Source organism: Pteropus vampyrus, unplaced genomic scaffold (genome assembly GCF_000151845.1).
Source record: "Pteropus vampyrus isolate Shadow unplaced genomic scaffold, Pvam_2.0 Scaffold1, whole genome shotgun sequence".
Lineage (NCBI taxonomy): Eukaryota > Metazoa > Chordata > Mammalia > Chiroptera > Pteropodidae > Pteropus > Pteropus vampyrus.
The window spans coordinates 246,219-273,496 of record NW_011888782.1 but is presented as its reverse complement, the minus strand read 5'-3'; the positions used below and the strand labels follow the sequence as shown (position 1 = coordinate 273,496).

General features: G+C 33.8%; 1 protein-coding gene across 1 annotated transcript in view; it reads right to left on the bottom strand.

The window, feature by feature from the left end:
* Nucleotides 1-841: 841 nt before the first annotated feature.
* The window catches only part of RYK (receptor-like tyrosine kinase), a 100,577-nt gene continuing 74,140 nt past the window's right edge, over nt 842-27,278 (bottom strand). The window contains exons 12-17 of the mRNA XM_023527395.1: nt 26,262-26,331; nt 21,074-21,206; nt 19,766-19,875; nt 19,454-19,613; nt 2,896-3,032; nt 842-1,968 (exon numbers count right to left, since the gene is read on the bottom strand). Of these exons, the coding sequence (XP_023383163.1) occupies nt 1,857-1,968; nt 2,896-3,032; nt 19,454-19,613; nt 19,766-19,875; nt 21,074-21,206; nt 26,262-26,331 (722 nt within the window). The 3' untranslated portion in view covers nt 842-1,856. The remainder of the gene's footprint in view (nt 1,969-2,895; nt 3,033-19,453; nt 19,614-19,765; nt 19,876-21,073; nt 21,207-26,261; nt 26,332-27,278) is intronic.

Genomic DNA, 27,278 nt, shown 5'->3' with positions numbered 1-27,278 from the left:
ACAGCTTACAAACACAAAAAGATAAGGTTAAAGACACCACACATCCCAGCTGAGAGTCCCTCTTACTACTTGCTAATTTGGGGTAGAAGTCAAACGTCAGTACTTTCTTTTGAACTGATCTTATACATAGAACTGTGATTTCTAAACAATGCACTAACTTGAACACACACACAAAATGCACTGAATGTTGGATGGGATGCTAGAGTTGAACCACTCTTATGAGAATAATACCTCAGTTAGTGCTAAATAATATTGGTGACTGAATGTCTTCTAAGATTGCAGGTTGTGAACAAAAACATCTATAACTCACAGTTCAAAGAGCTTTTAAAAGACCAGCCATTCAGGGGGCTGAGTAGTTCATAAAACCAAAGAACCAGTGTTAATAATGGTACATAGAAACATCATGCTCTTGGTCTGCTTGTGGCAGAACATGTACTGTGTGAGCTATTTTCCCAGGATTTATAAAGCTTCTTTAATAACAGTGAAAAGTCTCCAACTGCTACACATCCTCCCTTGTACACCTGTGAGGACAGGAGTAGAGGCCAGCACCTTCAGACCTAGCTATTTAGGAGGCCCATTCAACTATGCCTCAGACCAACTATAACCAAGCATAAATACATACATTCCCTAATTTAATGGCTTTGGAGAAAAATTTCAGGGGTTTATTACTTCCTTGTAATAATAATTCCAACTTTTTATTAGAACCTGGAGGCTGAGCAGAGTTAGCTGTAATTGTGTTAGGGGCTGGAAGCCTGAGCAAAACGCTCTTGAAATAAAACATAGTATGTAGCTGTTGCATATTCAAAGACTTACCAGACACAATCATTCATTATGAACAATATTTTCAATAGTTATAATGTAAAACAAATCCTTTAATTTTTCAAGTGTTTCAAAAAAACAATTTTATACTTAAGCCAGCCTTGAAGATAAGCACAAAGTTTACCAGTTTACATTTTTTAACCCACAATAACTCAAGCACCTACTCTGTGCATAGCACTATTCTAGGTGCAATAAAAGGGATTCTTAACCTTAGAAACATGATTTTACTTTTTGAAATTGTATTATCATCTTTTCCAGAGAGTAAAAATAAATAAAATTATTATTGTTTACTATTCACCTGCCCCAAATCCATTTCTGGCTCATGGAAAAGTTAATTTCTGCCAAATTTAAGATGTTTCAATAAACTCTGCTCCTACTTCCCCCCAAATAAAAAAAGCAGAACTCCTTTTCATTAAAAAATAAAAATAAAGAAAGAAACGATTTTTCACAAAAGGGCAGTTTCTATTTCTAATAAGTATTTTTTTTAATTTCTTTTTTTAATCTACCTTTTCTTCCTCCAATATTGCCTTTTCCTCTCAGGCAAACCAGATGTCTTTTTATGTTGTTTTTCTTTTCCTAAGAAAAAGTAATGCATCTTGAAGACAAACCATTCCCAAGACTAGTGATAAATATTTCTGAAACTTTAAAGGTGAATCACCTACATTACCTTGATGAAGTCAAAAAATAAAAAGCAGATAGCTATTCCGAACATCTGTGTTTAAACAATTTTAAAAACTGTTTATTTATTTTGTAAGAATGTATCCCAAGTCCAAAGTAACTATGTTTTTAAAAATTTTTGGCCAAAAAATTTACAAAAACCTTTCAGTTCAACCTAATAAAACTGACATCTAAAAAATATTCCACATTATTAAGTCTGTCTTAAAAAGTTCAGATTCTAAAGCATTCCTAAGGCACGGTGTTCTGGAAGACAAATGTGCTTCTGCAGGCGTTGCGTGAAGAATGAAGCGTCCGTGACTGGCTCCAAGAGAGCCCTGACAGGCACCTTCCCTGGATGCTGTGGGACTGTGAGAGGAGAGTCAAACATAGGCTCCCAGGGCTGCATGAAACTCTGTGAGACACTGTACCAGCTGCTGAAACTTGGGCCTCTCCTCCGGATCTAAGGCCCAGCAACAAGCCATCACAGCAAATCTGCAGTGACAAAAATGGAAAATTTGGCTAGTGACGATATAGTGCTTCTAATCTTTTGGTCAATTTGATGCCAGTTATGTTTTCTGTCTAAATGTGGGCATGCAGAGGATGACATATTAAAAATCAATCGATATTACTATCTGTTGGAAATTCTAAAATGAAAAGAAGCTAAAACAAGTTACCTGGATTTTACATATGGATTTCAATTCTTTGCGAGAGCATATGAAAATATATCAGCAAATACAGAGATTTCATGTAAATACCTGTGTTTTCCTGTATTTAAATTCTGACAGAAAGAACTTAGAGGAAGAGGAAGCTTTATCTCAGCTCTAAGAACGCTGGATGTACTGTAAAATCAGTGTGAAAGTGGCCACCTTGCCGCAATGTAGAAACCTTCAAGGGATTCTGGAACTGAAACCATACTCACCTGTGTACTCCATCACCCCTGACTAGTCTCCTGCCCACCCCAACTCTATTATATGGGAAGATTAGCTATGTGATGAAAGCAGAAAACAGAACTATTTCATTTGCTAGCCTAGAACATCTTCCTTATGTATCAACTGACACCAACTGGCAAGGCAAGTGACAATAGGAAAGGCTTTTTATAACTAAGTATGTCCGTAAGGCTCTTTAAGTAAAAAATCAGGTCCTCATTCTATACAGAATAACCTACATAACATTCAGTGTTTTCTCACTATGTACATTAGTCTCTTGGATTAAACACTACAAAAGTCCTAATGTCAAATGCATTAAAGAGTAAATGAGTCTGGCTGACTTTGTGGTTCTCTACAAGAGTCTAATTCAAGTCCAAAGAGTCATTATTCTTAAAATGGAAGTCTCTGGATGAATATGGATGCCTCTTCTTTTTCTTTTATCCCAACATTGTAAAAGGAATGAAACTCATGTCTTTAAGCTCAGAAAACTTACAGTTCATCAGGACAGTTGATTGGCTGGGCTATTCGGTAACCATCTTTCAGGTATGCAGCCATCTCAAAGGGGTCGATGTCCACATAGGGCGTTTGGCCCAGAGTCATGAGCTCCCACAGTGTCACTCCGAAGGCCCACTGAGAAGAAAAGCAGTAACATAAAGAGGAGATATTTAAAACAGTTGTCAGAGTGCTGATGCCTGTGGCCAGGTATGGACCAAAAATAGCATATCAACCAACTCTTAAGTAAGGCAAAATATTATCTACAAAAAGAAGTCAATCATATCCAGTTTATCTTGCTAGAACAGAAAAAAAGGATTCTAATGAATGTATCCTTTTAATGTGAATATCATTACTGTATATTCTAAGGTAATTAGATCCACTGAATTGTTTTTACTGTTGATTACAAGCCCCACCACCGCAAACTGTCGATTATAGATTTTCCTAATATAAACGTTTGTTATTTTAAATGCTGTAGCTCATATGAATTGAGAAGTAGAAATGAATATAACTTTAGCTTAATTGGAGGGAAGAGCATCCTAAACAAGTGAAATACGCAAATTATATAAAAGATGACATAGATTTTTACGATATTCAAATAATTTAAGTGAAAGTCTCCTGAAAAATAAATCTTCCAACCTTGCTTGAGTAAAACATCAGATTTATTTAAAATGAATATGTGAACTACTGGTAGGAGTAGAAATCACAAGCAGTGGCAACAGTGCTCATGGCTCAATCACGCTACACCGGGACTCCTGGGGAGTGTGTGGAGGGCAGGTGATATGTCTGCAGAGTTGCTGCCATGTGGCCAGGAAGGACTCAGACAGAGTGGGGAATCCAAGTGATCTGCTGCCACTTGTAAATCCTGAGGTTGGAAAGGAGGCTCACAGGAGGATACGTGTGTATCATGGCATTGTGTCTATGAGTCCTTTCAAGTTCTAGACATTTTGCATCCTTTATTTCATTTAACTTTCACAACAAACCTGTGAGAATCATTGGCAGCATGGTTTTACAGGCGAGGAAACTGAGGCTCAGAGAAGTAACTTGCCTCCAAAAAACATTTTTGGAGTAAAGAAGGAAAAAATGGAAAAAAAAAGAAAAAGGAAAAAAAACACAAGCCAAAAACACGTGTTTACAAAACCTAAGCATAATGCATTAAATTTTAAGTTACTATTTTTCTTTTCTTTTTTAAATTAAGTTTATTGGGATAACATTGGTTAATACAATCATATAATTTTCAGGTGTACATTATAATTATCATAAGTGGAAAGGACTCCAGATATTGCTGAATGTCCCTGGAAGATGGAGGGGTGAGGGACAGGGGGCAGAACATCTGTATATTCTATTGTGTGTTCACCACCCAAAGTCCAGTTACTATTTTTCAATAATAAAATCCAGGAATACTATCTAAAAGATTTTTTAGATAGTATTTTTTAGATAGTCTTATATTAATGAAGAGCTTTCTTTCTTATCATAATCTATGCAAACAAGAAAACAATGGAACGATATCTTTTAGGATATTTTAAAAACTGTCAATGGAGAACACTATATCAAACGAAAATATACTTGAAAAATGAAGGCAAAATATAGTTTTTTAGAAAAACCAAAGCTACACCAGCAGATCTACACTGCAAAACACATGAGGGCAGTTCTTCACATGGAAAGAAAAAAAATCAGATGGAAATTTAGACCTACACAAAGAATGAAGAGTGCTGAAAACATGAGTAACAAGTAGGTACTTTTTCTTCATTTTAAAATTTCCTTAATAGATTATTTAAAGCAAAAACAGCAACAATATATTGTAGAGTTTATAATATATAGAGGAGTAAACTATATGCCCACAATAGCACTAAGGGGGAAAAGGGGATGAGTGGAAATATTATATTGTAAGCTGCTTATATTAAACATGAAATTGTATAATGTAATTTGAAAGTATAAGATGTACATTGTAAACCTCCGAACTGGTTTCTCAACCTCAGCCCTACTGATATTTGTGGGATGGATTGTTCTTTGTTGTAAGAGGTTGTCTGGTGCATTGTAGGATGTTCAGCATCATCCCTGGCCTCCATCTACTAGATGCCCCAAGTTGTGATAAGTGGAAAGGACTCCAGATATTGCTGAATGTCCCTGGAAGATGGAGGGGTGGGGGACAAGAGGCAGATAAATTGTTCCCAGTTGAGAACCAGTAAGCTAGAAGGATCAAAGAAAATAGAAAGATGCAAATTACCAATATTAGGAATGAAAGAGGGAACATCACTACAGATCCTATAGACATCAAAACATATTACAACTTCATGCCCATAAATTTAATAACTTAGATGAAATGAACAAATTCCTTGAAATACACAAATTACCAAAGCAGACACAAGAACAGAAACTCTTTACAGTCCTATATCTATTAAAGAAATGTTCAAAATTAAAAATTTTTCCACAAAAAGAACTCTATATCCAGTTTCACCAGATGGATTCTATCAAATTTGAAAAAAATAATACAAATCTGTACTAGTTTCCTAGGACTGCCATAACAAAGTACCACAAACTGGGTGACTTAAACAACAGAATTTACTTTTTCATAGTTCTGCAGATTAGAAGCTCAAAATCAAGGTGTCAGCAGGGCTGTGGCCCCTCTGAAGCCTTCGAGGGAGCGTCCTTCTTTGCGTACTCCCAGCTTCTGGTGGTTTGCTAGCGATCCTTGGTGCTCCTTTTTTTGCAGCTACAACATTTCAATCTCTGCCTGTTTTCACATGATGTTCTCCCCTTGAATGTCTGTGTCTCTTCTTACAGGGATACTAGTCATACTGAATTAAAGTCCACCCTAAATGAGTGTGACCGCACCTTAACATTACATCCGCAATGACCCTATTTCCAAATAAGGTCACATTCTGAGGTGCTGGGGTTAGGATTTCAACCTACTGGGGTGGGGGGCAACCACAATTCAGTCCACAACACAATCCTACACACTCTTTCAGAAAATAGGGGAGAAGGGAACACTTCTCAATTTATTTTAAGGCATTCCCTTAAATATGAAAACCAGAGTTCAGCCTTTGGGAACTTACTGTCCTTTTCGTTAACAGTGACCACCCTTTTGCGGCCTGTGTCTTTTTTTTTTTTTTTTTTTGGAGTGGAGGGAAGGGGTACAGGGAACAGATGGAGATGGATGTATAGTTTTTAAATCTCCACAGAGACAGAGCCTACTGGAATTTCCCTCAAACCTCTTGGTTTAAGGGGAACATCCTATTCCACTTAAAAATGGAAAAATGATGTCAAATTAATGAGTTAAAGGAAGCTGCTTTCTTACATACGGGTATTTGTCTATCATAAAGCCTTACTCTCTATGAACTTTTAATACTGACAGTGATTAGTAAAATAAACATAATGCTTAATTTTTAAGATTTCCACAGGGAAGGAAGTTCACTACACAGAACAGAGCCCAAAGAAGTGAAACTGGCTAGAAAAGTGTTCCCACCTCTTCTTCATGAGATGAGATGTGTCTGTTCTTATTCACTGACTGTGGCAGCAGCTGTGGAGAAGGGATAATCAACCCAAACCAGATTCTGGAGGAAGGAACAACAGAAACTGGGAACAAGTTGACACTACCACTTTGTACACGGGGTAACTCCATCCAATGACAAAGAAGGAACATTCTAACAACTTCAGACTGTTAGGGACTTTCACAGTAATGCTGGTGGTATCCGAGCTCTGGTGCGTACACAGGTACTATAACAGTACAAGTATAAGCTAACTAAAATTACTTCATTCACATTGTTTCGTCCACATTATCATCACTGAACATTCACCTAAGGTTCTCATATTAAAAATTGCAAATGCTAATAAAACACCAAAATAGAACAATAAAACCAAAGGGTACACTGCAGTTTCATTTCCTTAAATAAGCCAGCAAAAGTGATTAATTACATGTTGGCTCACCAACTCTTTAAAAAAAAAAAAAAATCAAGACCAATAGCACACAGATGATTTGTGGCAAACTTGCTCTCTAAATTAGTCTTCTGATAACTGAACCATTTAAAATTTAGACAGACTTATTTTATAATTTTCTTTTGTTTGACACTGTTGGAAAGGGGGCAATAAGAAGGTCAAGCTGTTTTTTCCAGAGTTTTATAAAAGGCTGCTGCTATGTCCATTTCAAGAACATTTAGAGAATAACAATGTTCTTCTATTCATCTTATTCCTTTTTTCCCCACCTTCTTGAAATATAGGATATAAAACATTTTTTCACTAACAACATATACTGATGTGACTTGTCAAAAACTATATAAATAAAATTCTTTTAAAACCTTTTATGCAATGTTAACTAATGTTGGGTCTATTAAAATATTTCCATTCTGTTACTTCAGGAAATCAGAAAGCAAGGCTGACCTCAGTATACTATAAATGCTGAGAAAAAATTTTTTGTCCAATTCTAAATGATCTCATTTGAACACAGTAAAAGCATAATCAAGTGTCCTATGTACTAGAAAAGTGTACTAGAAACCTAACAGCCCTTTCTCACATGGAAATGGGTTCAGATGAACAAAGTGCAATTAATTTAACCTGGGCAAGTGCTTTCCAAGCTTAACTAATGAGAACAATCACATACAGTGTTTGTTAAAAGTACACATTTCCCAGTCCTATCCTGAAAGATCTGAAGCCTAGAACACAATATTTTTAACAAGAGTCCTAGATCTTAAAATCTAGCAAATTTAGGAACTAGTCTTAGATATGTTAGCAGTGGTGGTGAGATAGCAAGGGCAGTTTTTATTTTTATTGTAGTACGGCTAATGTGCAATAAACAGCACATAAAATGTTCAATTTGATAAGTTCTGACATGTGTATACACACCTGAAACCACTGTCACAATCAAAGTAATAAACACATTCATCATTTCTGAAAGATTCTCCCTACTCTAATCCTTTCCTTCTACTCCTACCATCTCCAAGTATCCATTAATCTTTATATCACCATAGATGAAGTTTACATTTTCTATAATTTTACATAAATGAAATCAAATTGTACACTTTTTTTTTAACCTAGCTTCTTTGATTCAGAATAATTATTCTGAGATTCATCCGTGACGCAGCATATATGGGCAGTTCACCTCTTTTCACTGCTGAATAGTAGTCTCTTGCATGAATATAGTCATTTGTTTATCCATTTACCTGTTGATGGACATTTATTTCCAGGTTCGGCTACTAAAAATAAAGCTGCTGTGAACATATGTGTACGCATATTGGTAAGAGCACATGCTTTCATTTATCTAGGAGCAAAATGACTGGATATCGCACATATATTTAACTTTTTAAGTACTGCCAAGCTGTTTCCAAAGTGAATATACCATGTTAGATTTCCACTAGCAGTGTAAGAGAGCTATGGCTCCTCCATATCCTTGCAATCTTTTCAATTTAGTCATATTAATGGGTGTGTGATGGTATTTTATTATGGTTTTGGTTTGCGTTTTCCTAATGATTAAAGATATTTATCATACTTTCATGTGCTTATTTGCCATTCATATATCTTCACTAGTGAAGTGTCTGTTCAAATATTTTACCCATTTTTATACTGAGTTGCTTTTTTACTGAGTTTTGAGAGTTCTTTATATATTCTGCATATGTCACCCTTATCAGATATATGCTTTGCACATTTTATCTTCAACTGTGACTTGTCTTTTCATTCTCTTAAAACTGTATTTCAAATAGATCTTGATTTGGTGTCTTATCTAAGAAATCTTTGTTTAATGCAAAGTCCTAAGATTTTCTTCTATGGTCTCTTACAGAAGTTTTATAGTTTTAGATTTTACATTTAAGTCTATTTAACTTTTGTATATGGAGAAAGGGATAAATCTAAGTTCATTTTCTGTAGCCAGAAATCCAATTGCTCTAGGACTGGGTATTTAAAAGATAATCCTTTGCATTTTGTTGCAAGTTAGTTATTCATACCTATGTGGGTCAATTTTTAGATACTATTATTCTGTTCCACTCATCTATCTTAATGCCAACACCACAGTCTTGATTACTGTAATTTGAAATCAGGCCTCCAACTTTGTTCTTTTTTCAAAGCTGTTTTGGCTATTCCAGGTCCTCAGCATTTTCATATAAATTTTACAATCAGTCTGTAAATTTCTACCAAAAAAAATTAAAAGCCTGCAAAGATTTTCTTTGGGACTGTGTTGAATCTACAGATCAACTTGAAGAGAACATCTTAATGTTGAGTTTTCTGACCAGTGAACAAAGTAAACTCTTCGTCTATATAGGTCTTGAATTTCTCTCAACAGTGTTTTATAGCTTTCATTGTTTAGGTCTTCACATTTTTTGTCAGATATATTTCTAAGAATTTCATTTTTTTGATGCTTTTATGCTTTTATGAAACTTTGATTTCTATTTTTCATTATTAGTATATAGAAATACAACTGTTGTACACTGATCTTGTATTCTGTAATCTTTCTAAATTCATGTGTTAGTTCTAGTAGCTATTTTGTACATCACGTTGGCTTTTCTTCATAAATGAGTACGTCATCTATGAAGTTACTTTTTTCTATCCAATCTTTTCTTGCTATTTATCTTCTTTTCTTGCCCTAATTAGGGCACCGGTTAGAACCTTGAGTACAATACTGATGAGAAGTGATAAAAGTGGACACCCTTGTTTCTGTTACTAGGTAAAAAGAATTCAGTCTTTCAGCATTAAGTATGATTTTAGCTATAAGTTTTGTTTTTTGTAGCTTCCCTTTGTATGACGAAGTTCTCTTCTATTCCTAGATTGCTGCAAATTTTTATTATGAATGAATTTTGAATTTTCTTCTAATATTTTTTCTGCATCTATTAAGATGATCATGTGGCTTTTCATGTTCAGTATGTTAATACAGTACATTCATTGCTCTGTTAGATTTTCAAGTGGTAAAACTTGTATTCTTGGGATAAAGCCTATGTGGTCATATTATTTTTAAAATAATTATTTTTGGATTCTTTTGCTGAAGTTTTGGTTAAAATTTTTGCAATTATTATTTTTGGATTCTTTTGCTAAAGTTTTGGTTAAAATTTTTGCATCTATGATCATGAGGGATAATTAATTGATCTCTGGTATTGTTTCAGGTAATGCTGATCTTAATAGAATTAGAAAGTATTCTTTCTCAATTTTCTAATAGAGATTGTGTAGAGTTTGCATTATTTCGTCCTGAAATGTTTGGAGGTATTCACCAGTTGCCCTAGAATTCACTGTGTACCTAGAGTTTTCTTTTGGGGCAGGTTTTTAACTAAAAATTCAGTTTCTTTGAAAGATATAAGGCTATTCTGATTATCCTTGAGTGAGCTTTGAAAGGTCTTATCTTCTAAAGAATTTGTCCATTTCACCTAAGTGTCTGAATTTATTAGGAAATAGTTGTTCATATTTTATTACTTAATATCCATGAGAATCTGTAATATCACCTCTCATTAATTATATTATTTGAAACTTTTTTTTCCTGATTAGTCTAGCGAGATATTTATCATAAATGATATTCTTGAAGAATTAAGCATTGGTTTTACTGATTTTCTCTCGTTTTTCTCTTTCATGTTTCACTGATTTCTATCCAATCTTTATTTCCTTTCATCTACTTTCTTGGAGTTTAATTTGTTCCTTTTCTAGTTTCTTAAGGTAAAAATTAAGGTCACTAATTTAAGAATTTTCTTTTCTAATATTGATGTTTAATAGTATACATGTCCCCCTTGCACTGCACCTCAAAACTTTTGAAGTGTTTTTTTATTTTCATTCAAATCTAAATACTTTATAATTTCCCTTTTGATTTCTAAATGTTTGAGGATTTTATAGATTCCTATTTATGATTTCCAAATTAATTACACTGTGTTCACGAAACCCTTCTTAGTGCATATTCTATGTGCACTTGAAAAAAATATGCATTCTACTGTTGTTGGAGTGTTCTGTAACTATTAATCATATCAAGTTGTTTGATACTGTCATTCGACTTACTGATTTTCTGTCTATTTGATCAAGTATGGAAAGAAGGGCACTGAAATGTGTTCGATTATTTTTTAAAGAGATTTAAATAATAAGAAAAAATCTTACATATTTACTCATATAGTTACAATTTCTAGTGCTTTCTGTCTCTTTGTATAGATCCATATTTCCATCTGGTATCAAAAGAATTTCCTTTTAACATTTCTTGTCATGTGTATCTGCTGGTTATGAATTCTTTCAGCTTCCATATTTCTGAAAAAGTCTATTTCTCCTTCATTTTGAAAAGACATTTTTGCTGGATACAGAATTCTATGTTCACAGATTTTTTCTTACAGTACTTTAAAGATATTGCTTCACTGTCTTCTCCCTTGCTTTTTTTTTTTTTTTTCCCTGGCTGCTTTTAAGATTGTCTCTTTAACTCTAGTTTTGAGCAATTTTATTATAATGCGCTGTGGTTTAGTTTCTTCAGGCTTCCTGTGTTTGGGCTTTGTTGAGTTCTTAAATGTGTAGATTTTTAGTTTTCGCCCAATATGAAAACATTTCAGTCATTATTTCTTCATCATTCTTTCTGTCAACTCCCGCCCCTACTTATATCTTTGGGGACCCAAATTACACATATACTCAGCACACTGAAGCTGTCCAACAGAGCAATGAGAGATCCTTCTTCAAGCATTTTCTGTATCTTCTCTATCTCTTGCTTTATTCCCATCTCAGGAGAGAGGTATACTTCCTCTGTGCCAAAATTATACTTTTGCCTGAGCCTATTCACCCATCATCTCTTGGACCTCCCCTCCAATTACCACACATCCAATCTCTTTCTCTCCATTGTTTCCCTGGCCTAAAAACTAACCAAACAATCCAATATAATAAAATAAAACACAAAAATGAAAAATAGAGCCTCCCTTGATCCTGCCATCTCATCAAGCTATGATCCTTGCACTTCTCTTCATAGCTGAACTTCAAAGTATAATCTACTTATTGCCACCACTTTCTCACCTCCCACATAGCACTTGACAATATCTATCTTTAATGATTTTACAAAACCTGCTTGTTCAAAAGCCCCCAAAGATTTCTTCATTCTTTCTGACCACTGAAGATACATTCACAGACTAGAATATCTTTGAAATGATTTCCTTCCTTTGCTTCTATGACACAGCATTCTCTGGATTCTCTTCCCATCTTTCTGTTTTCTTTCTTTTCTCGCTGAAAATAAACATTCCCTACTCCCTACTCTCTATATTCACTACCTCTGGGATCAAATGCTCTTGTGCTCATTCAATCACCACTTTTAGGAAGTTGATGTCTAATTCCTAATATTCTGCTTCTATGCTTTTTCAGAATTCCAGACCTACATTTCACCCATCAGTCTCTTGAACTTAACATGCCCCACATCAAATTAATCATGTTTTCCCCAAACCAGATATTCTACCTACTATCCTCAATCATGCTGCATCTTCACAGTGACTTAGGGTTTATTGCAAAAGTAGAAAATAAAAGTACAAATCAAAGACTGCACTGAAGTTTTCAAACATGGGCCCTGGGTAAAAAGGCAGAGAAAGATATCTATGCAATATGTGTAATAGTTAAGGGGGCAGGGGGTCCTCAGGTCACGAAGGTGAATTAATAAATCATTTACCCAAATAACAACCATGGTCAAGAGAACACATGGGATCTCTGATGTGAAGTCTGTGGGAGTGAGACAAGGAGAAATGTGAAGATTCAGCATGGAAACAGAAAGGAGAAGAGGACAGTATGAAGCCATTCAACATTCTTTTACATAGGCAAGAATACAGCTCTCCAAGGATAAGATTAGCACTGCTGGCTGCAAATGTTCCTAAAATAAATGACCAAAAAGGTATAGATATGTACATCGACTTCTATTTTGTAACTATGGAACATCTGCTAAAGAAAAACAAATAAGGTAGACTTCCCATTGCCCATTCTGAGAAGAAGGACTTGTCCATAAATACGTAAGGCAATGTGTGATAGGTGCTATTAGATAGGTACAAAATTCTCTGGGGAGCCAAAGAATACATAAACCAAAGGTCATAAAAGTACCTGGTGTGTTTGGACCCAGCAGGAATTACAGATTGACTGAAATGCAGAATATAAAGAAATATACAGTCGAAGATATGAAGCTAAAAAGGAAGGATAAAGCAAGGAACAAAAGGTTCTGAAAAACAGGATCTTTCTTCACCAACTCCTTTTAATTAAGACTTCACTTTGAAGATCAAACTATCATGCAGAGGTAGTCTTAGCAACAGAAGCCTGAGTTCACTCAACTTACTAACTAATCAATTTTCACAAGTTTTCAAAACTGACATTCCACTATCCACAAGGTATAGGCTCTATTAGTACAAATTCCTTCCTAAAAAGCCAGTTTAAAAGATTTTATTATTCTATACATTTTAATTTTTCAGACACATATTTTCGAGGCCTTTTCAATAACCATAACTGAAATATACATATATAAGATTATTTATATAATTATTTCTATAATTATTCATAATGATAGGATTTTTTAAAGTTTTACTATTTAAATTTTAAGATCCAATTAATAAATTTATTATTAAAGGGGTCCTTTTAACAATTCTTCAATGTTAACTGTTACTTAAAGATCTTAATACTCCTCTAGATTTATTACTGTGACAAATATACTTTTTATTCCAACCAAAAAAATATATCCAGATGACTGTATATAAAATGCAGGTAACAAATTTCAATTTAAAAAATAACTCAATTTCAAAAAATCATCTAATTTAGGCGCTGAATATCACACATGACTGAAAAGAGACCACTTCTGCTATGACTCTATCCTAGAATCTGTGAGTATAAAAGACAGAAGAGCTAATATTGAATGTCTACCAGGCCATTACACATATGCTATTTACGGCATTTTCCTCCACTGTACCAGATGCTAAGACACTGCTCCACCAGAACACTGGGTCTATTTGAAGGGAATGTTAAATAGAAAGGAAGGGCAGGACAGTTTACAAAATCACTTAAGAAAAATATTTATTCTTAGGGAGAGCCAAATACAGAAAATACATCGAGGACAACTACTCTCGAGTAGATCAAGACAGCCAAATGGTCACTTCTGAAAATATGTTAACTGCTCCTGAAGTAAATTCATTTATTCCTCATTTCCAGGAAATATTAAGATTAAAAATATTATTAAATAAAACTAAACATCTTATTAAACTTTAAATCTTTATTTCCTAATATCTGAATGATAGTCACCTCTCCAGCTTTTTTCTTAATGTCTTAATATTAATTTCTCTTAATGCAAATTAAACATTTAAATAATAAGTCTAAGATTGTTGATATGTAAAATCTGCAACCATACTGGGAAAAAATATTGGGAATCTAAGTATTATTCTAAAATTAATAATGAAGAGAATATAAAGTTTTCTGTAATTTTAAAAATAATAAGCATTCTCTGAAAATGACAGCTTTCTCTTTGATACTACGGTAGTTCAGAAGATCATTCTTTATGGGTATGTTATAAATCTAAGCTTCTCCTGCTCAAGTCTGCTCAGGATGTGGCAATAACTTTCCATGGCACTGGGCAAACAGGAGTAATAAGAAGTACTCTGCTATAGATATAGTATCTAGATAACTTTACAGATTTCCCTCCTTCTAGGTAATATTTAATATTCACAAAACGAGTAATGTAAAGGCACAAGGAACACATTTTAATTTGTCCTTCACTCTAAAAACTGTTCAAATACTTTCAAGGATCTCCTCATGGTCATAAAGCACACTGATAAGATTAGCATGAAAATCATTTCCTTGACTTGTTTTTCCCAAGAAAATGCTTTTTAAAAAACAATGTAATACCATAAAGACAAGAAAACCACCAAGAAATTCTTAATTGCATTTAGTCTCTTAATACAAGGTAGTCTCTTAACAGAATTATGTTAGCTACTATAATTAGCTAAATAATTCAAATAAGATATAAATCAAAAAATTATTTTCAAATAAAGGAAAAGTCACCAAAAAAACCTATGGTGGTATTCACATTCGATGAAAACAGAATAAAAACAATATCCAGAAATTCTTAAGAATTCCCATGATGACGTCATTTCTTAAAATAATATTAAAGATTTATAACTAGTCAAATCTAGTTGTGCGTATTTCCTAAGTTCAACAGTTAAAAGCTGATATTAACATTATAAGAATCTTGACATACTGAAATATTGACTCTTTCCATCAAAAATTGTGAAAAACACAACCCAGAAATACAATGTATTATTTATAAGATGGAAAATACTAATGTATTTCCAAACAAATCATGTATTTTTAACTATAAAAAATTGCAAAAACGTTAAAGGTCTTTTAAAGAACAAAGAAAATGTCCCCACTAAGGCACCCAAGGCGGTAATACAATTTGTTAGGTATAAGTTACATTTATATCTAAAAAACATTTTATATGTGTAGAGACTCTGGTGGGAGTCAGGTTATATTACTTGTTTTGCATATGACTCTGCATGAAGTTTTTCAGCCCAAAAATAGAATATTAAGTACAGCTTTTAAACTCTCAACTCCATTCATTAAGAAAAAGTGAGAACAGAGAATAATGATTATCCATATATTTTTCCTTTTGAATTATTTTTTAAATTTATTTTTAACTATAGTTGACATACGATATTATGTTAATTCAAGGTGTATGACACAGTGATTCAACATTTATATACTTTACAAAGTGATCACCGCAATAAGTCTAGTAACCATCTGTCATTGCACGTAGTTATTACATTACTGACTCTATTCTATGCTGTACTTTACGTCCCTGTGACTTACTTGATAATTGGAAGTTTGTACTTCTTAATCCCCTATCCTTTTTCCACTCATCCTCCCACCACCTCTCCCCTCTGGCAACTACCAGTTTGCTCTCTATATCTATGAGTTTGTTTCTGTTTTGTTCATTTGTTCATCTGTTTCACATTTTCAATTCAAATGTTAAAAAGCAATTTCTACTGTTTGTGCTTTAATGCTAGAATTCAAAAAATATTCAGCCCCACAAAACTGAAAGGCAGGATTTTTACACTAATAGCCACGCCATAGTCATAGGAAACAGAAGGGTGCTCCTATTCCTTTCAATCTCAATTATCCAAGGCAAAGATATTTAGAGGGGGAGATGATGACTGATAGATGGTTGGATGGATGGATGGATAGACAGATAGAAAGAATTTTTAAGTAAATGAATTTATAAGAATCTAAAGAAGAAAAATCTGAACATTTTAAAAGTTAACCATAATAAATGTGGATCAATGAGTATTCTAACCATCACATCCTAAGTACAGCTCAGAAGAATTTGGGTCACACAAACATTCAAGTAAGTGTGTGCCAAAACATACAAAAAGTAATTATGATTTTAAAGTAATTTTCCTGTTAAGTTTCTCACCATTAAGTTCATGGTGATTTTCTTTTAAATAAAGCTGTCAAATTACCAAGCAGTAATAAGGTATTTGGCACGGTTGTATTTCGATATAAAATATGCGAACTCTTGAAAAATTTATAAAATATCATAACCATAAAAATAACTAATTTTAAGTGTGATTTTGAAATATCTGCTTAACTGAAACATGTATCCTCAACACAGACTTTACCAGCTAATACAGAGCAGTATACCCAGCTGAAGAAATGTAAATAACAATGCACAAAGATGTTTTATGAACTATAGTCTCATTGGTTGAAAGTGCATTATTGAATTTAATTTTTACTCTGGAGTTCCTCTGAAATATTAGATCATAAATGTTATAAAAATAATTCATATTAGATTAGTGCTTAAGTATACAGTGGAATAACTATATAAAAATAAACAAAAACATTAAATTAAGCAATGTATATTTTGGGGGCTCCCATCATGCAAGCAAACAGCACTACTGGCCATCCTGCACATCCCTCTGAAATATTTGCTGGCAATACTCCTTTTTGTAAGACAATAATCAAACAATCCCTAATCTCTTGAAGTTACATGGCATACTTGCAGACTGTCGTTTAAGAAATATCTTCTATTTTCTGCCCATTTGACTAGTTTTGGGTTCACCACAACTGCAACCTAATTTCTGCTAAAGGCAACTATGCTATTCATGTAATTGAATAATAAAAACATAAATATTTTAAATCAACCATTAGAAAAAATGTTAACATCCCAAACAGATGAGAGAATTAACCTTTTAGATTAACTCTGAAATGAGATTTTCAAAGAAAACAGTAAGGAAAGTTTCTCTTACTTTTCTACATACAAAAATGTTCTACTAAAGGCATAGATTGAAAACCATACACCTCTAATCCAGTTGAAACTGTGTTTCAAAAGTATGTTCTAAAAACAAAGTTAAACCCATTTTTTTCCCCGTGAAAACAGCTTTGCTTAATATAGAAACTGGTAAAGAATTCCAGCTACAATCCAGAACTTCTGAATAAAGATTTAGCAATCTGAAAACAATCATCTTATCAAACAGTACGATTGGTCTTTACTATCATTCAATACAGCGTCTGTGTGTGCTGGCCTAAAATCAAACTCTGCTTTCCTTTTTTATACTATTTGAGAAAAATCAAAGACAAAAAAGCAACCCCTCCCTGCCCAAATCTCAGTTTTTTAAAGATAACCATTAAAACTGTAAGTTGCTTTGCGTATTTGTACTGTTTTACCTGAAATTTTAACTTCTGACATTAATGTTAGAGAAGTTTTATTTTATTATCAAAGCTCTGAAAAAACGGACAAGGCCTAGTTCCCTACCTCTATACAGGCTTAGTATCTAAGAGTCTGGATGTATTTCCCCCACTCTCCAATCACGCTATAACATAGCCCATATCTCTGGCTGGGAAAGGCTATGGCAACATAAAGCAAGTTTCCATCCACTGTTAACCTCTGCAGCTGTTCATGAAGCAAAGCGTTCCTTCTCATCATCACTCATATTTACTCTGCCCATCTACAAGTGTCAAATAAGTTCCTTTTTTCAGATAGTGGTTGATTTTAAATTAACTTAAAACAAAGTATTTTGAAGATATGCACAATAAAAGACTTTAATAGAAAAAATCAAAAAACAATGTAAGTAAACTGTTCATCTATATCAAGTGAACACATTTTATCAAGACACTTCGTATGTAAAAATGGCACAATATATCAAAAAACTAACCTAGCTTATGAAAAAGAAAAATAAATGTAATTAGATTTTAATTAACGAGAGAATTTCTCCCCTTATCAAAATTATCAATCTTATTTCAAGGATTGTATATTTAAAAAATCAGTTTTTCAACACGGAAATCTTAACTAATTTCTATTATTGAGTGTAGTAAGTTGAATGCAGGCCCCAAAGATATGCTCACATCCAAATCCCAGAAACTTGCAAATATTATTTTATATGACAAAAGATGTGATTAAGTTAGGGACCTTGAAAACAGACACTTATCCTGGATTATGGAGGTGGCTCCTAAATGCAATCATGTGTATCATTAAAGAGAGGGAGTTTTGAGAGGCAAACACACGCAGTGTCAAGAAGGTAACATGAATATGGAGCAGGGAGAGATGCAGCCACAAGCCAAAAAATACCAACGGTCACCAGAAGCTGGAAGAGGCAAGGAAGGTTTTCCTTTTAGAGCCTCTGGAGGAAGCACAATCCTGTCTATATCTTGGATTTCAAACATTTGGCTTTTAGAACTCAAACGTGAGAAAATCAATCTCTGTTGTTTTAAATCACCAAGCTTGTAATTTGTCACAGGACACTAATACACTGAGGGAAAGAGTATATTAAAGAGTAATTCTGAAAGCATACATACAAACTTAGAAGAAAACTTAGAAGAAAAAGGATAACTCTATTATAAAGACACAAGATACAATGATTCAGTAAGCCCAATTTTTACAGTTGTAACTCTGAAGCAAATTATTAAGATTTTACATGTAACAAAAAGATATCATTGAGTGATTATACAGGGGGGCCTTATCAGCAGATGTTTTACCAAATCTCTAAATATTCAGCTACAAAAATAATAAAGTGCAGCATGCAAGATCAGACTAAAAGACAAAAGAAATTAAAAAGAATTAAAAATGCCTGCAAAATACCCACAAGTATATGAGACTTCTGAAACTATATATCACTGCATTTAAAGGATTTCATTATGTGATATGCTCAAGTGGGTGGAACCACCCAGAAACTGACAAGAAGGAAGCATGACATCTGGGAGTTATAAATTTCACAGGCCACAATACTTAGAAGAGGTCATTTTAAAAAAAGAAAATTAATTTTTATGATCTGGCAACCACCTGGTCATTCTGAGACTTAAATAAGAAAAGAAAAATAATAAAATATTCTACTCCCTCGAAGCCTAAATACTGCCACCTTTAAAACTGGGATAGTGTCTAGCCAGCTCATAGTATTAATAGTGTCCCGTCTCACAGAGTTACGTTGAGAATGAGATTACACACAGTAATGGGCCATAGTTTGGATCACAGCTTCACGCTAAACTGGCTGACTGGGAGCTAACTACACTTGCTTGCTCAATGAAAAAATGTAGGGACTAGTTATTAGATTTTAAATAAAATAGAAAAACATTTTAAAACAGAAAACCTCATTTCCATTTTTTTGAAATCCAGGGGTCCCAGCACTTACCACATCACTAGCGCTGGAGAACTCATTATTAACCAGACTTTCCAGAGCCATCCATCGAACTGGCCTGTTTTCATTGTCCCCCAGACAGTGATAGTCCATGGGAAACAAGTCTCTGGAAAGGGCATTGTCTGTGATCTTAACTTGAAGTGTATCATCGATGCTGAAAAGTAAACATAAACATCAAATGCAATCAGAGTATTTAAAAATATGGATCATGGTTACTCTTAAATACAACACAATTCCCACTGTAACTCCTGGAAAAAAAACAAATCCAGGCAGCCCTAACGACAGTGATGAGCCCGTGGTACCTACACACAGTTCCTAGCAGCCAAGTCTTTGTGAATGACTTCCCTTCTGGCCAGATAGCTCATTCCACAGGCAATCTGAATAGCCATGTGCACCAAATCTTGTTGAGAAATTGCCTGTGGTAACAGAAAAATGACAATGTTTGCAGTTAGCACAAAAATTATGATGGCAGCTACTTATTTTATTCCACAAGCCTACTCCATCCCAAAATACTTCTTTATACCTACACATTGAGTGTTAAAAAGCTACTTTTGAACAATATGTTCCCACAGCTCCCTGTACTATCTTCTATAGTTCTTATCATTCTATAATTTACCATTTACTTCTCCTCTCATGTTAGGTGTATCTCCCCAACACCCAGCATGTATAATAGCTGCTCATACATATTTGTTCGATGCTGAATTCACAAAGTAATATTTCAAATGTTTATTACTCAATAACTAGGTTCTTTTCTTTTAAAATAGTTTTTATTAGGAGATTATCCCCTGGGGACCATTTTCAAACTAATACAAGTTTATAGTTCTTTCTACTGATATGCTCCTCTGGAGCCAGTATTGTGGACCAAGGAATGAAATTCTTCCCCAGGTGATGCTGGTGGGCTGCAGCCTTAAACCACTTCTTAGGAATCCCAGCTTTAATCCTATCAATTTACGCATCTCATACTTATAAAGCCAAATATTTAATGTGGCCTTTGAATATATTTTCTCGTAGCAACTGTAGTTAAGTACATTATTATAAATCCTAAAACGAACTAATGGGGCTACAAGATACAGCAGCAACAACACACCCACTAGGCTTTACCACTACTGCCAACAAAATGTGTTTGGAATGTGACCAAATGCTTCACAGCGATGTGCACAAGCAATGAAAGAAAAGAATCTCTTAGATAACTGACATCTTATAGTCAAGCTTACAGTCATCAGCAGCTTTTAGTACAATATGGACCAAATGGCTCTGAATATGGACTAAATAGGTCTATTTCCACTCCTAGGAGGGAAATCTAGTATAAATGCCTTCATAGAATTCTCAGAAAAACTGAAATGGTGTTACAGAGGGTTTGAGGCGATAATCAGTAAATACACAATGGATACACAAGGAAAATCTTTCAGCATCAGCAAAGAGTAAGCCTTCAGACAGGAATCATAAACCATCTTCCTCTAAACCAACAGGTTATAAATATCCTCTGGTTCACTTTAAGTTTCTTTTTGTAGGCCTTTAAACAGTTTATATTTAAGAATGTTAACATCTGCTTTCAAAGATAATATCAGAAGCTACTGGTAACTAACAACTGGTATTTGGGCAAATTTTTCTCACCTGAGGATTATTGGCCTCCACTAATTTGCACTGCCGTAAAAACAATTTAAGATTCCCCCAATTCATGTAAGGCAATATCACCATGGGCTTTTCTCCTTCTTCTATACACACATGGGTAATAGGAAGAAGATTTCTATAAAATAATAGGAAATCAGGAGAAAGACAAGTGAAATCTAAAACCTCAGGGGCTTATTTTTAATAAAAAACAGTAAGATAAAGATAACCTAAAATAAAACAAGAAAATCTCAAACATACTTAAAAACATGACTATCATTAAAAATGTAGAATTATAAATGTTCATTTAAACTAAACTTTAATGTTTCTTCTATATGTACTTTCTTGATTGGGGAAAGTTATAAACTCAGTTATATCCTATGGACTGGATTCTCCTAAAGACATACTCTAGTCACACTAAATCTGTACTGTAAAGGATAATCACAGACATCTAAACAATGACTTGACCATGAGCATGTTATAATAATATCCCACTTTGTCCATCATCATACTTAAAAAAAAAAAAAAAGCCCCAATGCAGACTATGGACAAGAATATGATAATCAAGAAGGCCTCTAAGAGAATGATTTGCCACAAAAGCCAAGAAGTCCTGATATGGTCAAATGGGATTTAGAATACAATTTCCAAATCCTAAATTTATCATTTACTGTCTGTGTGATCATCTCTCTTGGCCTTAGTTTCCATACCTCTAACATGGAAATCCTACCAACCATAAAATGTTGCTATGATGTGCAAATAAAGCTAAGCATGTGGTAAACAACTTTGTTCTTTTTAAAATTTCTATGGCACACATACATACATTTCATCCTATTGCCTAATGACACCCCTTCTATTGGTATTTTGAAATAACTCTTAATATTTCCCAAGGTTATACAACTTTTTACATAATTACCTCATCTTCCTCACTAAGCTAAAAATTCCTAGAAGGCAAAAATACAGACTCATATTTTTAAACCCAATGCCTTGTATTCTGTACCACAGAAAACAAGCATTTAATAAATATGTGATAAACATACAAGTAACAAAGCTTTAAAAACATTTATATTCCTTAACAGAATATTCTGCTTCTAAGAATGTTTAATAAAGAAAAAAAAAGCACGACATGAACAAGGACAGTTAATGCAATATTAATAGCAAACAACTTAAAATCCAAAAGGAAGTAAAGAGGACACCTAAAAAATAAGAAAGTATCAATTAAATGGTAACAAAGAGATGTTAAGAGAAAATGAGTAAAAGCTGATCTTATAGGAATGCAAGACACAAAATTCACATGTTTGCAGGATGATTACAATTATGGAAGGGGAAAAAATTCTGCACGGAAATATGCCAAGAGTTTAAGATTTGTTGTCTTTGAGTTGTGGGAGTTTGGATCATGTCCACCTTGCTTTTCTGTATTTCCTAAACTGTCTCAGTTGTACGTGTATCTGTTACTGTTACGAAACCACTGTCGCACAATACTGGCCTAATACGAAACCAAACCACCGTCACACAATTCTGGCCTAATAGCGCAGAAGAGAAGGCTGTGGTCTCCCCTGGTGCTGTGTGGAAGTTACTAACAAGGAACACACTGACCCTGAGGAGAAAATGAGGACTCAGAGAGCCTGAGAGTAGCAGCGATTAGTCTCATTTTAAAAGGAGGAAACCAATGTAGAAAGAGAGGTTAGGTAATATGTCAAAGACGAATAGCAGGTACATAAAGAAAAGAGTTCGAATCTTTATCTGATTCTAAAACCTTTATGCTTTCCCCTGGAAAACTGGACATTTCCTCCCAGGGGAGGAGGGAGTATAGAAATGATGATAGAGCTTCTTTTCACACAAAAATGGCAATACCAAGTTTGCACTCAGGATTAAATGAGCATACCATGGTTTCAGGAATATTGTGAAGAGTTACTCAATCTCTTTAACTGCCCTCCCCCCAAATATTTCTCTGCTCTTTTCCTTATGACTGCAATTCACTGAGCAAAATGTAAGGCATTTTATCCAGGCACAGTAAGTTTGCTAGATGAGATCTGTTTATTCTCTCAACCAAGGATTCAAATCTCTCTAGGAGAGTTAACAAGCTGCATGAAAATATTTCAAAGTACAAATGACTACTCTTCATTCTGCCCATACTATAAAGGAAAGGTAGAAGGTTTAGAATCTATAAGAGTGGATGAGAGCAGAAGCAGATGCTATAGAAAAGAAGACAGAGGAAGGGTAGATTCTGTGGGAACTTGAGACAAGAACTGCATCCAGCTCTCAGTCTTGCTGAGTGTGCTTGCAGAGTCAGAGCGGTAGGGCGTAAGAAGTGCCTGCCATAAGGCGCCCTTGAGGCAATGAAGACAAACTACAAGTAGAAATAGCTAAAGAGTACTTTATTATGAAGTACTTCTGTAATTAAAAAAGACTGATAGCCACCTTTTATTGACACAGCTATTTTAACTTATAATAAAAAATATTCTCACAAATTACAGTAGCAAAAAGCGTAAAAAGAATTTCAAAATATTTAAAAATATTTCAACACTTTACAACTCAATCATAGAATGATAAAACATGAAGGAAACATGTTTTCGCATGTGGAATTATATAATTAGTTTAAAAAAAGGTAAAATCTAAAACCAAGTCATTTCTTGCTAAATATATTTTGTTTGCCTGATAAATTCTATAATATGATCACTGAAGATCATTATTTCATTTTTATCCCTCATGCCTAGCAGAGTTCCAAGTATAAAATGGGCACTTAATTTGAATGAAAGAATGAACAAATGCCTATACACAGCTCTGAGTAGTCTAGCCATCAGGGGTTAAAAAAGAAATGCGTGGTAAGCCCTAGCCCCCTTAAAAATGAAATGAACTGCTACAGTGAGTGGAAAGAATCATATATTTTCTATATATTGACAATGTGTTTTGCTCATTAGAAACTAGGAGTCCTGGTATCTTTTTGTAGCCAGGAAGAACAATTAACCATGATCAAACTATAACCTGCCTTTAGAAGACTTTTCCCAATCACTGAATATCCAGTATCAAAATAACCCCAATTTAGTATGTCATCCCATTCTATCATCTAAGGGTATCTTGGGGCTGCTAAATCATCCTGGTAGGATACTGAAAAACTCTAGAGCTTAAAACCACATGACAAAATGCTGCAAATGCTTGCTCTAAACATTTTTCAGCCAAAGCATCTTTGGGCTACAGTGGATATAAAACTGCTTCTTGAGGAAATCATGGTTTTGTCTACATTTATCCCTGTCGCCTACTTCTGTGTTGAAGAAGTGCAGACCTTCTCTCAGGATAATACTAGCTAGGTACCAAAGTAGTAGGTTAACATTAATACTAGTATTAAACACTTTTAGCTCTTCCTCCTAAAATCAGCATAACAGAACATCAAACACTTCCAATAGTGTTAAAAATGACATTTCCAACTGATCATTACCCAGTTCTTGTCTGGTTATCTAGAGAAAACAAAATGTGTTTTTTCAAAAATAGAATCGAAAGGAGAAATTATCCATCCAGCCATCCATCCATTCCTCTGCAAATGAATTCTGTTCTTGGACTGAATGAGGCCAATGGAAGGAAACATTCTTAAACCATGACTTTAACCTTTCAAAGGGACATCTTCACGCCCTCAATACTGTGTGCTCAAGTTTTTCAAAGATCCCTGGCTTTTTTATTTTCAGTGAAACTAAAACGTATATCCAATCATTATATAATCAATGTTCCAAGTGTATGAGAAAACAATGAAACAATTGCCTCAGAATTTGTAAACGTTTTTCTCTTCCAAGGTACATCTATGTTTCTTCCCCTTCTAATACTGAGAATTATCAACGTTTAATGTTTCCTTTAGCCTTGGTTACCCAGAAGCTAAGAGTTGTTTTAAGTTCAATCACAGCAAAAATATTTGTCTCCTTACTGTTGGTTTATTTGTTTTTTTTTTCCCACCATCACAATGCCCAAAACCTGAGTTTCATTTTCATTGCCATTTTACTGATCTTACTATAGCTGCCTTCTTTTTAAGTGCTAAAATTCTTCTGAATATGAACCAAAGGGTAAACAAAATTCAAAAATAAAACTCTGTGCATAGTCATCTTATTTTTTAGTAGAACTCAAGTAATTGCTCACGGTACAGAGAAATTAAAAAGCAGGATGCCTTCTGAATGTATCGCTTTCCATCTTTTTTTGTTCATAAATCCATAAATATCTTCCAACAGGGATAGTCACTGTTCCATTTCTTAAACATGTGACCAAATTTTCAGTAGGCTATAAATTAAGCTAACTGTATATAGTACTTTAAAAAACAAAAAGTAACAAAAATGTTGCCCCAGTATTGATACTGCTACACACTGTGATACTATATTTAAATCCCTTTTGGCTCAGAAGGTAGAAGATTATGTTATAGCTCTGGGAAGAGGGCTAATATCAAGCTTTTGAAAATGCTCTTAATAAAGAACTACAAATATTATTTAAAAAATCATACTATGACCTAATAGTAAGAGACTGGTTGAATAAACGTGGTACATCCATTCAATAAATTACTTACTATGTAGCCTTTTGAAATGCAGACATGAATTTATAGTAACTGACATGAAAAGTTAGATGTTGTTTTGTTATATCAAGAAGCATGTTTACTGTTTAAAGATAATAGTACTGTAATTATATAGAAAAAATATCCTTTTTAAAAAATGCATGCTGAAAATGCATTGAAAGTGATGAAATGTCCAATTACTTTTAAAATATTTCCACACTCAGGTAGATATAGATAAACATATATGTACACTTATGAATGGCAAAATGTTAACTATTGTTGAATTTAGGAGGTGGACTTATTCATGTTTATTATTCCTGTCTATAGTATTCTCTATGTTTAAAAATTTCACTACAAATATTTTTTTAGTATATGTATGTTAGTATCCTATTTTTTAAAGAGAAATATGCACATAAATATGTATAAATTCTTTCTCAAACACTTAGCCATGATTACCCAGATGTGGGCTTACATATTCTTCTTTATACTTTACTGTGTTTTTAAATGTTGCGCAATGAACATGCATTTATTTCACTTTTATATTCAGGAAAAAAATTAAGCCATTCCAAAAAGCTTTCGATTCAGAACACATCAGAATGTTCCTAAAATAAAAGTGTAATAACATACATTGTTACCATGTTAACACTTAAATGCTGGGTTTTTTCCTCTCACCTGTGATGAAGACCTCGTAGCTTACAACTTTCAGTGAGCATCATTGTCACCTGAATTTCAGAAGCTTGATCTATATAAAGAGACATTGTCTTGAATGATAATACTATAAATATGACATTCATATTTTCTGCTATTAGTAAATAATTATATCAGAATATACGATAAATTTTCATTATAAGTCGCAGATAAATCTAAACAGATCTAGCCTTATATTACAGTAGGTAGTGTCTAATTAAATAGGTCAACATTAACAGAAGCTATTAGGATAATTTGATTACATAAAAATTAGAAATTAAGTAAGATTCCATAAATAGAGTAGAGAAAGTATAACAGACTGGAAAAATATCTGCAACACATAAGGCATATAAAAGCTAATTTCCTTCCTGTCTCACTTCTTTAAAGAGCTCACACAAAATCACCAAGAAAAAAAATTGAAGAGGCACTTCTCCATTTTCATTACATAAATAGTATATTTTCATTATAAAATTAAAAATGAGTGTTACTTTTTAAAAAATTGTTTTAAGATATTGAAAACAAAACTGAGTACAGTGTATCCTTAAACACGCTTAAAAAAATAAGTAATTTCTTTGCCAATAGTAAAAATAGTAATAATAATTTATAATGCTTTTGACCAATGCAATAAGAGGGAGAAAAAAAGATATAAAGATAGCCAAGATCCACATCCTAGCTCTAACTAGTAAAATGTTGAACCAACAGTGAAATCCAGACCACTGAACTCAGGCAGTATGATTACATGTCACATTCATTCCTTAGAAGTAAAGCTGTCAAAGCTGAGAAGTCACAAATTTCATTTACTTCCAACTCTAAAGGATGGAATCACTCCCTCTCCCACTACTTGCTATTAGCACCCTCTTTCCAGACAGCTTTACTTAGTCAAGACTTTTGTAGGAATGTCAAATGGAGCTCTGAGTAGTCTAGCCATCAGGGGTTAAAAAAGAAATGCGTGGTAAGCCCTAGCCCCCTTAAAAATGAAATGAACTGCTACAGTGAGTGGAA